This window comes from Sus scrofa, chromosome 14 (genome assembly GCF_000003025.6).
Source record: "Sus scrofa isolate TJ Tabasco breed Duroc chromosome 14, Sscrofa11.1, whole genome shotgun sequence".
NCBI lineage: Eukaryota > Metazoa > Chordata > Mammalia > Artiodactyla > Suidae > Sus > Sus scrofa.
In genome coordinates, this window is record NC_010456.5 from 66,630,074 (window position 1) to 66,644,855 (window position 14,782).

Genomic DNA, 14,782 nt, shown 5'->3' on the forward strand with positions numbered 1-14,782 from the left:
AATTTTACTTTTCCATTGTCCTTGAAGCTTTCAGTCATACTTTCTTGTACGCTTTTATTTAAAAAGTTAGAGCTGATTTATAGTGTTGTGCCAATTCCTGCTGTATAGCAAATGACCAGTCATATATATTTATACTCTTCTCATATTATCTTCCGTTATGTTCTTTTATCCCTTTTGCCCTCTTGATTGATCTTGTTTCTAAGTATTGTGTTCATGTCTGTCAGCACGTGTGCATGTACCTTTCGACCAGATGACTTGATACCTTTGCAGCAGCCTAGCACAAGTATCTCCATGGAGTTGGTCCTTAAAACAACACTTGTTCCTCAAGGCACATGGCCCATCTCCTAGCTAGAGTTTTTAGTTGTGTATTCTCTGTCTTGATTCAGGACCCTGAAAGGGGTTTAAGGAAACGTTGTTTCGAGTAAAGGAAAATGCATTATGCATGTAGCAGAGGTTGAGCAGGCTCTTGTCCTTCCTGCCTTAGTGGCAGCCTCTTGCTTTTGAACTCAGTTAAGTATCTGGGCATTAGAAAGGCTAGTCTGAAGTCTGTATTTTCACTTTTTACAGAATGTCAACAAAACACAAATTTTTTTTTCAGAAAGTTAGTCCTATATAGAAGCAGTCTTAGCTGTACAGCTATAGTAACCATAGGTAAATTCATTCCTCAGAAACCATGCTTAAGATGGAATAAGAACATAGCTTATTTGCAAAATGGTTCTCCAAGCTATTGTCTAGTGTTTTATTACAAGGTTATTGAAATAATGAAAATATCGTCTCCAGGTAAGTCAATTCAGAAGATTAACTACATTATCTTTATTCTTTTAACATTTTCTAGGCACTGTTTTTGTTTTCTTTTTCTTTTCCAGCACTGCACCAGTATGGCATATGAAAGTTTCCAAGCTAGGGGTCGAATCAGAGCTGTAGCTGCTGGCATATGCCACAGCCACAGCAATGTCAGATCTGAGCTGCATCTGTGACCTACAGTACAGCCTGTGGCAATGCCAGATCCTTAACCCACTGACTGAGACCAGGGATTAAACCACCCTCATGGTACTAGTCAGGATCATAACCTACTGAACCACATGGGAACTCCCAGGCACTTTTTAAATTGAAGTATAGTTGATTTACAGTATTAGTTTCAGGTGTACAACATAGGGCTTTGATATTTTTACAGATGATACTTTATCTAAAGCTACAGGAGTTCAGTGGCTGTGGTGTAGGCCAGCAGCTGTAGCTCTGATTTGACTCCTAGCCTGGAACCTCCATGTACTGCTGTGAGTGCAGCCCTATAAAGCAAAAAAAAAAAAAAAAAAGTTATATGAGTTCCTTGGTGACCTAACAGGTTAAGAATCCGGCCTTTATCATTTTATCATTGCAGTGGCTGTAGTTGCTGCTGTAGTACGGGTTTGATCCCTGGCCTGGAAACTTATAAAAATATTGGCACAACAGGATCAGCAATGTCTCTGCAGTGCCAGGTCACAGGTTCGATCCCTGGCCCAGCACAGTGGGTTAGAGGATCTGGCATTGCCCCAGCTGTGGTGTAGGTCAAAACTGCATCTTGGATCTGATCCCTGAACCAGGAACTCCAATTGCTGCCAGGTGGCCAAAATGAAAAAAATATATATTGGCTGTATTCCCTGTGCTGTACAATACGTCCTTGTGGCTTATTCATTTGTACCTCTTGCTTTTTTTTTTTTTTTTTTTTTTTTTTTTAAGGCTACACCTGTGGCATGTGGAAGTTCCCAGGCTAGGGGTTGAATTGGAGCTACAGCTGCCAGCCTATGGCACAGAGCAACGCAGGATCTGAGCCATGTCTGCAACCTTTACGCCAGAGCCCACGGCAACGCTCAATCCTTAACTCACTGAGCGAGGCCAGGGATCGAACCCATGTCCTCATGGATATTAGTCCATGACGGAAACTGCCATCTGAACCTCTTAATCCACTACCCCTACCTCTGCCCTCCCCACTTGCCTCTCCACAGTGGTAACCAGGATCCTATATCTGAGTCTGTTTGTTGAATTCGTTTATTCTTTTAAGTGATAACAGAGTATTTGTCTTTCTCTGATGTATTTCTGTAAGCATGACACCCTTCTGGTCCATCCATGTTATTGCAAATGGCCATATCTTCATTGTTTTTATGGCTGAATAATATGCCATTGTACCTAGGCCAGATCTTTCTTCATTCCTCTCTTGGGCACTTAGATTGCTTCTGTATTTTGGCTATTGTAAATAATGCTGTGAGCACTAGAGTGCTTTTGGAGTTAGTATTTTCATTTTCTTTGGATATATACCCAGGAATGGAATTGCTGGATTATATGGTTTTAATGAGTGCACCAACTTAATTGCCACCAGTGTCCCAGGGTTACCTTTCCCCCATATCCTCTTCTACATTTGCAGGCTGCTTTTTTTCTAATATGGGTGCAACTGCAGCACATGGAAGTTTCTGGGCCAAGGATCAAATCTGAGCTACAAATGTAACCTGCATTCTTCCATCCTTTAACCCGCTGCTCCAGGCTGGGGATGGAACAGGCACCTCAGCAGTAGGATTCTACAGTGGGAACTCCTGTGGGCTTGTTTTTTTTTTTTTTATCTTGTTTTGTTTTTTGATGATAGCCATTCCGATGGGTGCGAAGTGCCATCTCTTGGTTTTGAGTTTTTTCCTGATTAGCAATGTTGAGCATCTTCTCATGATGCTTCTCATGCCTGTCTGACATCTGGAAAGATTTCTATTCAGGTCTTCTGTCCACTTATAATTTGGTTTTTAAAATATTGATGTTTATATATTTTAGGTTATTAACCCTTTATTGCCAGTATTTTCTCCCATTCATTGAGATTGTCTCTTCATTCTGTCATTGGTTTCCTTTGCTGTGCAAAAGCTTTTTTTGCGGGGGGGGGGGAGGGGGTCTTTTGTCCTTTCAGGGCCGCTTCTGTGTCATATGGAGGTTCCCAGGCTAGGGATCTAATTGGAGCTGTAGCCACTGGCCTATGCCAGAGCCACAGCAACAAGGGATCCAAGTCATGTCTGAGCAAGGCCAGGGGGCAAACCCAAAACTTCACGGTTCCTAGTCGGATTCATTTCCACTGAGCCAAAACGGGAACTTTCTTTTTTTCCTCTTTTTAGCCACACCCCAAGTTAGGGGTTCAATTGGCAACTGTAGCCGCCAGCCTACACCGCAGCCACAGCCACAACAGGTCTGAGCTGCATCTTTGACCTATACCATAGCTCAGGGCAATGCCAGATCCTTAGCCCATTGAATGTCCAGGAATCTAACCCATGTCCTCTGGATGCTAGTTGGGTTCATTAACTGATGAGCCACAGCAGGAATTCTGCAAAAGCTTTTTTAAAATTAGGTTTTTGTTTTTTTTTTTTCCTTGTTTCATTGAAGAGACAGAGCTAAAAAAAAAATGTTGCTATGATTTATGGTGAAGCTTGTTCTGCTTCTGTCTGATAAGTTTTATGATTCTAGTCTTACCATTTAGGTCATTAAAGAGCCCTTTGAGTTATTTTTTTGTGTAGCCTGAGAAAATGTTCTCATTTCATTCTTTCACTTGCAGCTGTCCAGTTTCCACAGCACCACATATTGAAGAGTCTTTTCTCTGTTGCATATTCTTTTTTTTTTTTTTTTTTTTTGTCTTTTGTCTTTTTTTGTTGTTGTTGTTGTTGTTGCTATTTCTTGGGCCGCTCCCGCGGCATATGGAGGTTCCCAGGCTAGGGGTGAATCGGAGCTGTAGCCACCGGCCTACGCCAGAGCCACAGCAACTCGGGATCCGAGCCGCGTCTGCAACCTACACCACAGCTCACGGCAACGCCAGATCGTTAACCCACTGAGCAAAGGCAGGGACCGAACCCGCAACCTCATGGTTCCTAGTCGGATTCTTTAACCACTGCGCCACGACGGGAACTCCCTGTTGCATATTCTTGATTCTTTTGTCACAGCTTGACCATAGGTCTGTGTGTTGTTTTGTGGGCTGTTCTGTTCCATTGATCTACATGTCTTTTTCTGCCTGTACCATATGGTTTGGTTACTGTAGCTTTGTAGTATGGTCTGAAGTCAGGGAGTGTGATCCCTCCAGCTTGGTTCTTTTTCCTCAGTATGCCTTGGTTGGTGCTTTTCATATTGATGTCATGGATGTCATAATTTTTAGGGCCTTTAAAACATTATTAAAAAATTAAGGCCCATAAGGTTAGGAGTTTTGTGAAATTTTATACCAGTTTGGGAGCAGAGCCAGAAGAAACAAAGGTTTGACTAGCAGTCCTCTGCTGTTTATACTGGGCCACACTAGCGTTAAGATATCTAGTTTTCCTACCATGCCCAAGGGGCCTGGTCATTCAAACTTCTCTTCAGGTGCACATTATACCAGTGCCCCTCAGCTACTCTGCTTCTCAAGAAGTTGGAGACCACTCAATGAAAGTTGAGTGGTCTCCTGTCCTTATGATCGTATTCTAATGTCCATTTTCTGTGCTATCCCTTTTCATCTGTGAGAAGTTATGATTAAAACTTGTTTTAAAAGATGAATACTGGTGTGAGGTAGTTTGCAATAGGATGTGTTCATAATCTGTTTAAAGAAGGAAAACATGAACTGTAAAAATAATAAGCAGAGTTCCTGACATAATGCAGTGTGTTAAGACTCTGCCTGTTGCAGCTCAGTTTTGCTGGAGAGGCGTGGGTTTGATCCCTGACCCAGTGCAATGGGTTAAAAAGATCAGTGTTGCTGCAACTGTGGTGTAGCTGTGGCTTTTTTTTTTTTTTTTTTTTTTTTTTGGTCTTTTTGCCATTTCTTGGGCTGCTTCCATGGCATATGGAGGTTCCCAGCTAGGATGAATCAGAAGCTGTAGCCACCACAGCAGTGCGGGATCCGAGCAGCATCTGTAACCTACACCACAGCTCATGGCAACGCTGGATCCTTAACCCACTGAGCAAGGCCAGGGACCGAACCCGAAACCTCATGGTTCCTAGTCATATTCGTTAACCACTAAGCCATGATGGGAACTCTATGGCTGTGGCTTGGAATCAGCCCCTGGTCTGGGAACTTCATATGCTATGAGTGCACTCATAAAAATTAAAAAAAAAAACAAAAAAACTATCATTTATTAAAAATCATAGACCAGTAGGCAATAAAGATCAAGTGATCTTTATCATATTTTGTCATAATCATAACCCAGGGTAGCCTAATTAGAGACCTCTACTGGAGCATGTAGCATTACTGTTTTTAAAAGGACTTTTTTTTTTTGGTCTTTTTAGGACTGCACCCATGACATATGGAAGTTCCCAGAATAAGGGTCAAATTGGAGCTTCAGTTGCTAACCTACACCACAGCCACAGCAAAGCTAGATCCCAGACGCATCTGTGACCTACGCCACAGCTCATGGCAACACCAGATCCTTAACCCACTGAGCAAGGCCAGGAATCGAACTCACGTCCACTGGATGCTAGTGGGGTTTGGAACTCCAGAACTTTTTATTGTCCCATTTGGAAGTGTCTTTTGTGTTTTTTTTAGGGGCACACCAGCAGCATATGGAGGTTCCCAGGCTAGGGGTCAAATCAGAGCTGTAGCTGCTGGTCTACACCACAGCCACTGCAATGTGGGATCCAAACTGCATCTGCGACCTACACCACAGCTCAGGGCAACACCCGATCCTTAACCCTTAATTGAGGCCAGAGATCAGACCTGCCAGGGATCAAACCTGCACCCTCATGGATGCTAGTCAGATTGATTTCTGCTGAGCCACTACAGGAACTCCAAGTGTCTTTTTTAAGAATCACTGTTGACCAAGAGTGCCATCTAGTGGATGGTAAGAAACTTGTTCTTGTTGGCTTTGTGGGTCAGCTGCAGTTAAGAGTTGGTCACTAGAAAATATTCTCATATTCAGAGTGGTTTATAACTTTCTATAGGCAAAATAAAACAATTTTAAATCAGTGAATACAGGTACCAGGTATTTAATGAACACTTCCTTTTGCCACTAAAACTGTAAAATAGTGTAGTCTTCATGGAAGAAAGAACGTGGTCAGTGGATGGAGAAATGGCTTCCTAGGTAAAAAACCAGAGCATGGCGTTAGAAATGAGAAGGAAGACGTATGAGTAAGCTTGGTCAGAGTCAGCTAATGGTAAGACATGTAAGGAAACTTGTGGCTCAGATGGTCTGTCCTTCAATTTTCTCAGGGTGAGGTCCTGGTTTTGAGGAGTGGAAACTATTTGGGATATGCTTTCAAGGATTGCTCAGCCACAAGGGTCCTAGTTCACTGAGCACAACAGAAAAAGCATCAGACACCAGACACAATATAGTAGATGACCATGTGACAAGGGGTGAACACCTGACTTGAAAAGTGCAAACTAATGGTTGGAAAGATGTGAACAGAGGAGTTGCTATTGTGGCTCAAGGGGGTTAAGATCCCAACATCGTTTCCATGAGGATGTGGGTTCGATCCCTGGCCTTGATCAGTGGGCAGGGATCCAGCTGTGGCAAGGCTGGATCCTGATCTGGGAACTTCCATATGCCACAGGTGCAGCCAGAAAAAGGGAAAGAAAAAAAGAAGTGAATGGCACGCTGAGACCAAAAACAGGGTGGCTTATGTGAAAGCAGAGTGCAGTAGACTAGTATGTCCAATGTGGTCCCTCAAAGACCCACAAATCAGGATGAACCAATGGTTTTTATTGGACTTTATGATGCTATGATTTTTAGGGATTGTAATGGGAAGTTATTGGCTGGCTTTTCCCCTTTACATCTGGAAAAGGTGAGCTAACAAAGTTTTGTAAAACAATTTTCTACAAAAAAAATTACTAGAAAATTTCGGTGAAGAGTTCCCCACACATGCCACATATAGTTTACTCATTTGCAAAGAGACTAGAAGACATAATACATTTATTAGGTTGGCTAAAATTGCAGTTGACAAAGAAAAGCACCTCAGGTTATCAGTGTCTCTGAGGTGTCTGATGTGAAAATAATCTGTACTGCACAAATATGAGGGAGATGAGAGTCCCTTGCCTGTGGTGTATCCTGGAAGGCACCTACTGAATTGTATAGGGATTTGTCACCTTGACATTCACCTCTTATAATGGCAGTACCAGAAGCAGCCCCTACCCCTCTGCTCTTCTAGAACGAGAGTTATGATTTTGAAAGTCACTTCTGAAAGTGTGTTAAGTCTCAGCTGACGTGTCTCTGGAAAAGGGCTGGAAGGCAAATGTGTCCACAATATTTGTTCTGTTCCTTGAAGAGTCCAAATACTGCCACCCTTCTGAAGACTTCCCTAAGGCAGTAAGTATCATAAGTAAGTATTAAACCTTTTCTGTATGTTTTGTACCTTAGTTAACTCTTGAACATAATTTAAACTGTGTGGGTCCATATATGTGGAATCAGAGGGCTGACTGTAAACTTAGGTGTGAATTTTTGACTGCATGGAGGTTGGCACCCCTAACTCCGTGTTGTTCAAGGGTCTGCTGTGCTTATTACATAGTATTTAGCATTGATGGCACAATCCTGAGCTTGCTAAGGATTATTTTTATCATATTACCAGTGCCAAATAAATAAAAAATGCTGAATAAATTATAAAAAAAAAAACCTTTCTCCCAACATCCCCCACATATCCTAACTTTCAAGGCACATGTGGCACCGATCCCTGCATGCCCTTCGTCGTGAACTCCTTCCACTTACTAAACCTGAAGACTTACCTTGGCTCTGTGGTTGTCTGTCCTGTGTTCTACAAAAGTTTGACAGGACCTGCAAGTCAGTTAGCACCCTCATTACTGGGTCCCCTGGCTCACTATACTGGCTCTGTCTGCACTGACCCAGCTATCCAGATCTGTCACTCCTCAAAATGCAGTCCAGCTCTGACCCACACAAGTAACACAGACCCTCCGTGTACCCTCCATTGACCCCAGGGCTGAGGTCTTTTTCAGAGAAAAAACACAGAAAAGACAAGCAGTCTTTCAGTCTTAGCTGCAGCTGGTTGGCTTCGTTACACAGAACTGACTGAAAAGCTTAAGTCAGCTGTGACAATGTCCCCAGCCAAGAAAGGGAAGTCACTTTGTATGCAGCCAAGTGACCCAGAGCTTACTAACATTTCATTTTTGTTTGAAAGTTACTTTGCTTTCACTGCAAGCGCCAGATGAGTTACTGTGAGAGCCAAGTACTTCACATTTTCTGTGTATAAACACATACACAGAGAAAATGTCCCTGCACCTTCCATGTGGTTTCAAGGTGTAAGTATCAAGGTTAATCTAATTAACCTTGATGCATAACCAGGAATGTCATAAATTTTGTAGTTTGGAAAGGTTTGAGCCTGAATCTTAGTCACAGGCCTGGTGGCATAAATCCTTATATCTCGGCTACTTGCTACAGCCCAATTCATAGTGCTTATACCAAACAGCTGTAGGCTTTTTTAATAATTTATTTTCCCACTTCCACGGCTGAAAATCCTGATCTGTTCTGGGCTCTAGAAATAGAACATACTGAATCTATAGTTCTGTATCTATAGTATTTGTTCATCAATACACTTTTCTTCTGAAGCTCACTAATCCTATCCAGATAACATTAAGCCCATATCCCATCTACCAAAGAGAAGTAACAGGAATGATTTGTACGGGTGCTACAATCCTAACCTGCACAGCAGAAGAGAAATGGATTTGAACACATGTAATTCATTCATCAGGAAAAGGAATTCATATTCAGGTCCAAATGACATCAGAATGAATTTAATAGGAAGGACCAAAATATTCAGCACAAGTTTCCCCTTCTAAAGTCTCCTTGATCTTAAAATTTTCAAATTATTCTACATATCCAATACTATTTCACTGTCTGGAGGAAATGGACACATTCAGCTGTCTTCACAAGTAAGGAGCATCTGAGCTAACCAAAAGGACGGAAGGAACAAGGTAAACAGATTAGTAACACACTTCCCCTGCCTTGTAAAAAGTCAATGAATGTCTTCAGTGACACAAACATTATGGTCCTCTCTCTTCACCCCCCCCACCCCCCGTTCCTTACCAAGAATTCAGTCACTAGCACAGCATTCAAACAATGGATAGAATATTCTCATCACACGAGTTTGCTCTGAAAGAAGCCACACTGCCAGGCTTCATCTTCAGCAAGTCTGTCAGGGTTGTAAGAATGGTTTAAAAATGGCTCAAGCAGGAGTTCCCGTCGTGGCGCAGTGGTTAACGGATCCGACTAGGAACCATGAGGTTGCGGGTTCGGTCCCTGCCCTTGCTCAGTGGGTTAACGATCCAGCGTTGCTGTGAGCTGTGGTGTAGGTTGCAGACGCGGCTCGGATCCTGCGTTGCTGTGGTTCTGGCGTAGGCGGTGGCTACAGCTCCGATTTGACCCCTAGCCTGGGAACCTCCATATGCCGCGGGAGCGGCCTAAGAAATAGCAAAAAAAAAAAAAAAAAAAAAAAAAAAAAAAGGCTCAAGCAACAGCAAGAGAAGCAAAAACTTTTTAGAAGAAAATTGACAAGGACTCTGGGCTCCTAGCACATTTTATAGGTCCTACGCCAGAGGTCTACTCTAGAATCAGCATCATGGGCTTGAAGTTAATTTCACATCAAAATTAAATCTGATGGAATAAATCAAAGTGTTAAGGAAAAGATAGCATTAAATGAGTTAAAGTACAATTTGAAAAATGCTATTAAAAAGTCAAAAACGTACAAAAGAAGATGCATATAATCATTTTAACTATTCCTCAGCTTCCCTGCTCTCCTTTTAAAACTACTGGCCAACAGTCATCCATCGTATTAACCTTTTTTTTTTCCCTTTTGTCTTTTTCTAGGACCACATTCAGGGCATATGGAGGTTCCGGTCTAGGGGTCGAATCAGAGCTGTAGCTGCTGGCCTACCCCATGGGCCCAACAGCACCAAATTTAAGCCGTGTCTGTAAACTACACCACAGCTCCCTGCAAGGCCAGATCCTTAACCCAAGTGAGCAAGGCCAGGGATTGAACCTGTGTCCTCAAGGATACTAGTCAGATTCACTTCCTCTGAGCCACAATGGGAACTCCATCCTATTAAATCATGATGGGAAAATGTCACTGTTCACATTCCTACCTGAACTTTTCTTGGAATACAGGGTGCCATAATAGCCTACTTGGAACCAAAAAATGGTGGACACAAGAAACAGGAAACTTACAAGGTCACTCAAAACAAAGGCTGCCAATTTTTTCTTTTAAGCCTATGTGTTTTTGAGTAAGAAAACAATCCCTTTAATATCCTGCAGGTGTCAGTGGAGGGCTACATGTTTCCAGTAAAAATCAATAGGTTAGGGCTGCCTGAACCTCAAGCAACCAACTGATAAAGCCAAGATTCCAATTTCAAGCAACTTAACAAGGTCACACAGTAAGTAATAGAACTCATATTCAAGACAGGCTGACTTCAGGCTCTTCTCTGCCACCCTCTCCTTCCATCCCAACAGTATATTATTATAGCAGTTATCTCTGCTGTGAAAAACACTTACTTGAAATTGCTTGACCACATACTCTCATAATCAATCATGACTTTTGAAATTCGATGTACGAGAGTTCCTCTTTCAGTTAAATGCATTCGCAAATAACAAATGGAGTTTTATCTGCATTAATTTCATTAGCTGGGCCATAGTAAGTTGAAGGATTTATTTGTGATGGCCTGCAGAGTCTACAGAAACCTAAAAAAGCTTGTAAGAATAAAAAAACGGGAAATGTTCTGGGAGAGATCACTGTATCACAAGAAAATGCTGGTAGTCAACTTGATGATGATGAAACCCCCAGTAATATATGCATATCAAGAGGGAGAACTTAGACTAGCAAATTTTTGATAAAGTCCTTTTAATGGAAAATGTAAAACCCCTCTCAACTTTACAAAGCTGTATGTAACACTTGCACTTTAACAAATAAAAGCAAGCCAATGTTTTAAAAAAATACATCATTAAATGTATATATGTATATATTTACATAGCATATTAAGTTTAATATTTAGCTTTTAAAAGTTCACATAAATTTTACCAAAATGAGACAATTTTAAATAAATTACACCCTTTGAAAATGTTTAATTGTACAGTCAATAGCTTCAACAAAATATTGAAGTGTCTGTATTTAGTATCTACTTTATATATTTTTCTATTTTACAAATTTTACAATTATTTGGCAGTAATTTTCTGATTATGACATGTATGCTGTGCGATTCAGCAATTTCCCAAATGCAGGCAATAGCTGGTGTTTGTGTCCTATTCTCACAGTAACTGTCTCAATGTAGTGAAAAATATCAGTTATTTTAGTAAACTGTACAAGGTCACATTTACACTTGATCAACAATATAGCATAGAATTTTTGTATTTTTTTCCAAAAATAAATACATCATTTTAAATCTGGCATTTTCACAAACATCATATACACTATAATACAAAAACAGCTATGAACTGCTGCTTTTAAAATTTAGCTTGTTTTAATAACAATGAATCACGGGAGCTGTGACTATGCTATACCGCTGTGGTGTCAGTAACAAGTAATTACTACAAAGAGAATTTCTTGGCACTGATGGTTTATGAAGCTTAGGTCAGTGTACATACATATCAGCGTTCAAGAGTAGTTAATTCCAGTTCAGTGGCCTAAAAACATCAAAGTGGACCCCACCTAGTTTTCTTCCATAGCCTCTACTTCATCTTCATGTATCTTCAAAGATCTCACCATTTCCTTGACTGCATGATACAAGATATTTTTAACCTGAAAGAGATGTTGGTATTTCTAATCACTTTAGCAGGAGAAAAATTAACATACAAAAACTGTGTCAATTAAAAAAAAAAAAAAGTTAAACCAAAACTTAAAAGCTAATAGTCATATAATAAATAAATACTGATGTTAATCTTTAGTCGTTACTGTAATGTGACAAACTGCAATGATGCTAACCTGTTATGTGTGTATCATAATTCTGAATATAAAAAGCCTGTAGAACAGGAGTTGCTTAGAAAACTCTTACCTGTAGTTTATCATCATAATTGATTTCTTCCTTCAAAAGTCTCAGTTCCTGTGTTAAATGAAATGACTGTACAAGATGTTCTGGAGACACAAAGTCTTCAGTTACCTGAATACAGCTGTGAAAATTCTGTACCTATTCCCAAAACAAAACCAGTAAAATATAAATTTTAGGAGGTGGGAATAAAGAGAAGCAATGTTGTCTATTAACAGTAAACACAAGAAACAATTCACCAGAGAACTTATTTTCTCCAAACATCAAATGCATTTCAAAGCAGAATACCACACTTTATGAGAAGGTTGTATTACTGAAAAGCTTCATGTAAAGTGACTTCGTGTAAATGGAGTATTTTTAAATGATGAAAAGAACTTTTCCAGGAATCCTTCACAGAGGCTGATAAATTAGACCCTAATTATTAATTTGGTCTAGGTGGGTTTTGGGGCATTACTTAAAAACACAACAAACCTAACTGGAAGGTACCTATTTTACCCATCAGTGCAGTCAATCTAGATGTCTGTTAGCACTCCTTGGACTGTTCAAATTTGGTCATTTCACAGTTAACTTTCACACCAGAGAGTGGATTAAAGGAAATGAAACTTAGTTTGATTATTTGTGAGGAACTGGGGTGAAAACTGTAGCTCCAGACAGATCTACTGACCACAGCAGTTTAGAATTCAACCCAGGGTTTTTTTGTCTCTTTTCTTTCCCCTTTTATGCCTTTCAAATTTATCAATTTAAGATACCCTTCAAACTCTTATGGCTTCAGGAGTTGCTGTTGTGGCGCAGCGGAAATGAATCCGACTAGTAGCTATGAGGATGCAGGTTCCATCCCTGGCCTCGATCAGTGAGCTGTGGTGTAGGTTGCAGACACGGCTCAGATCCTGAGTTGCTGTGGCTGTGGTGTAGGCTGGCAGCTGTAGTTAGCCTGGGAACTTCCATATGCCGAAGGCATGGCCCTAAAAAAGAGAAAAAAGAAGAAGAAAAAAACCCTAAAGAAACTCTGTGGCTTCAATACAACTGTTTGACAGTTCTCTCTCTTGAATAAATGGTTTTCTTAAGAAGCTAGTCAATTATGTTATTTGTTCAGCACATACAAACCAACTCTGCACTTTACTATTTCTTAGAACTGCTTTCTATCAATGTTCAGGATAAGGACAGAGAAAGGACCAAGCTTACCTAGTCTGGATTTTGTTTCCATTTGTCTTGTAGTGATATTAAGAAACACCACAGGAGTCCTGTTGTGGCGCAGTGGTTAACGAATCCGACTAGGAACCATGAGGTTGCGGGTTCGGTCCCTGCCCTTGCTCAGTGGGTTAAGGATCTGGCGTTGCCGTGAGCTGTGGTGTAGGTCACAGATATGGCTCGGATCCCGCATTGCTATGGCTCTGGCGTAGGCCAGTGGCTACAGCTCCGATTAGACCCCTAGCCTGGGAACCTCCATAGGCTGCGGGAGCTGCCCAAGAAATAGCAAAAAGACCAAAAAAAAAAAAAAAAAAAAAAAAAAAAAAAAAAAAAAAAAACCATAAAATTCCTGGGAAAGGCGAAATTAACTGAAAACTAAGCATTTACCTTTATTCTGATTTTTTAAAGTATGAAAACAAATTTAATTGGGAGAAATTAGAAGAGGGAGATGGTAAGTGTGGAATAGAGACTGTGGAAAAAATCTGACGTCAGAGTGATGAAATTCCAAAGGGGCTGGAATTCCTCCTCTGGGCGTTAATGACACCACCTGAACAGCTGCGGAAGTGCGTCGAATTCCTTATTCTTTAACTCAAGCACTGTGTCTCTACTGATAACTCAGTAGCATATATATATTAAACATTTTCTTCCTTTAATCATTAGGTTGTTGCTCTTCTGAGGATGAACATAGTGTACACAGTCTCACTGGATCTTCATTATGTGTCTGTGGAACAGATGCTCTATTTCACAGAGCAGGAAACTATGGATAACAGGTTCAGCACCTGTTCCAAGATAAATCAGCCAATAAATGTTAAGTCAACAGGACCACAGCTCCTGTGACATCTTGTCAAAAAGATGCTTTATAGTCCTACATAAACTCAGTCATACCAGTATATAGTCTCAAAATGCCCTCTCTCGTCTTATACATGCTGTGGGATTAAGTCTTTTTAAGTTCTAGCATTTACTGTTTTAACATATGTAGCTCTATTTTTTAGTAATTTCTCTCTTCATTGATATTCTAATAATTTTGTTCATACATCATTTGTTTGGTTTTCTTTAGTTCTTTGTCCACAGTTTCCTTTAGCTCTTTGAGCATATTTAAGGTAACTGACTCGAAGTCTATGTCTAGTAAGTCTGATGTCTGGTCTAACTCAGGGAAAGTTTTTATTGAGGCTTTTTCCCCCCCGCTATGAACGGACCACAGTTTCCTGTTTCTGCGTCTGCCTTGTGACTTTTTTAAAATAATTTTTACTTTTTTCCATTATAGCTGGCTTACAGTGTGCCTTGTGATTTTTTTGCTGAAAAACTGGACAGCTGAATACTATAAGGCGGTAACTTGGAGTCAGACTCTTCCTCTGCCTCAATGTTTGCTGCTATTGACTGATAAGGGCTGTAGTCATCCATTTGTTTTGTGACTTTTCCAAACTAATTTTGCAAAGACTGTATTTCTTGTTGGGTGGGATCGCTGACATCTCTGTTCCGTTATCTCAGGGGTCAGCCAGTGACCTGCAAGGTATTTCCTTAAAGGCCAAAATCAGATGCCCTTGTCTTCATTAAGCTTGATGTAAGTTTTGCATTAGTTTCCAGAGCTGTGAAAAAGTTGATTCTGTCAGTTTTTGCTGGTTTATGGCTCTTTTAAAATCATTTTTAGAAGAGTGACTTTTTTTT

At 40.6% G+C, this 14,782-nt stretch overlaps 1 protein-coding gene across 33 annotated transcripts in view; it reads right to left on the reverse strand.

The window, feature by feature from the left end:
* JMJD1C (jumonji domain containing 1C) overlaps nucleotides 10,772-14,782 on the reverse strand; it is a 326,067-nt gene continuing 322,056 nt past the window's right edge. For 16 of the 33 annotated variants that reach the window (XM_021073644.1, XM_021073659.1, XM_021073657.1 and 13 more), the window contains 2 exons: nucleotides 11,939-12,070; nucleotides 10,772-11,685 (listed from right to left, as the gene is read on the reverse strand). In XM_021073644.1, coding sequence (XP_020929303.1) covers nucleotides 11,596-11,685; nucleotides 11,939-12,070 — 222 coding nt within the window. In that variant the 3' untranslated portion in view covers nucleotides 10,772-11,595. The remainder of the gene's footprint in view (nucleotides 11,686-11,938; nucleotides 12,071-14,782) is intronic. The other 17 variants (XM_021073654.1, XM_021073662.1, XM_021073650.1 and 14 more) reach the window with 3 other exon arrangements.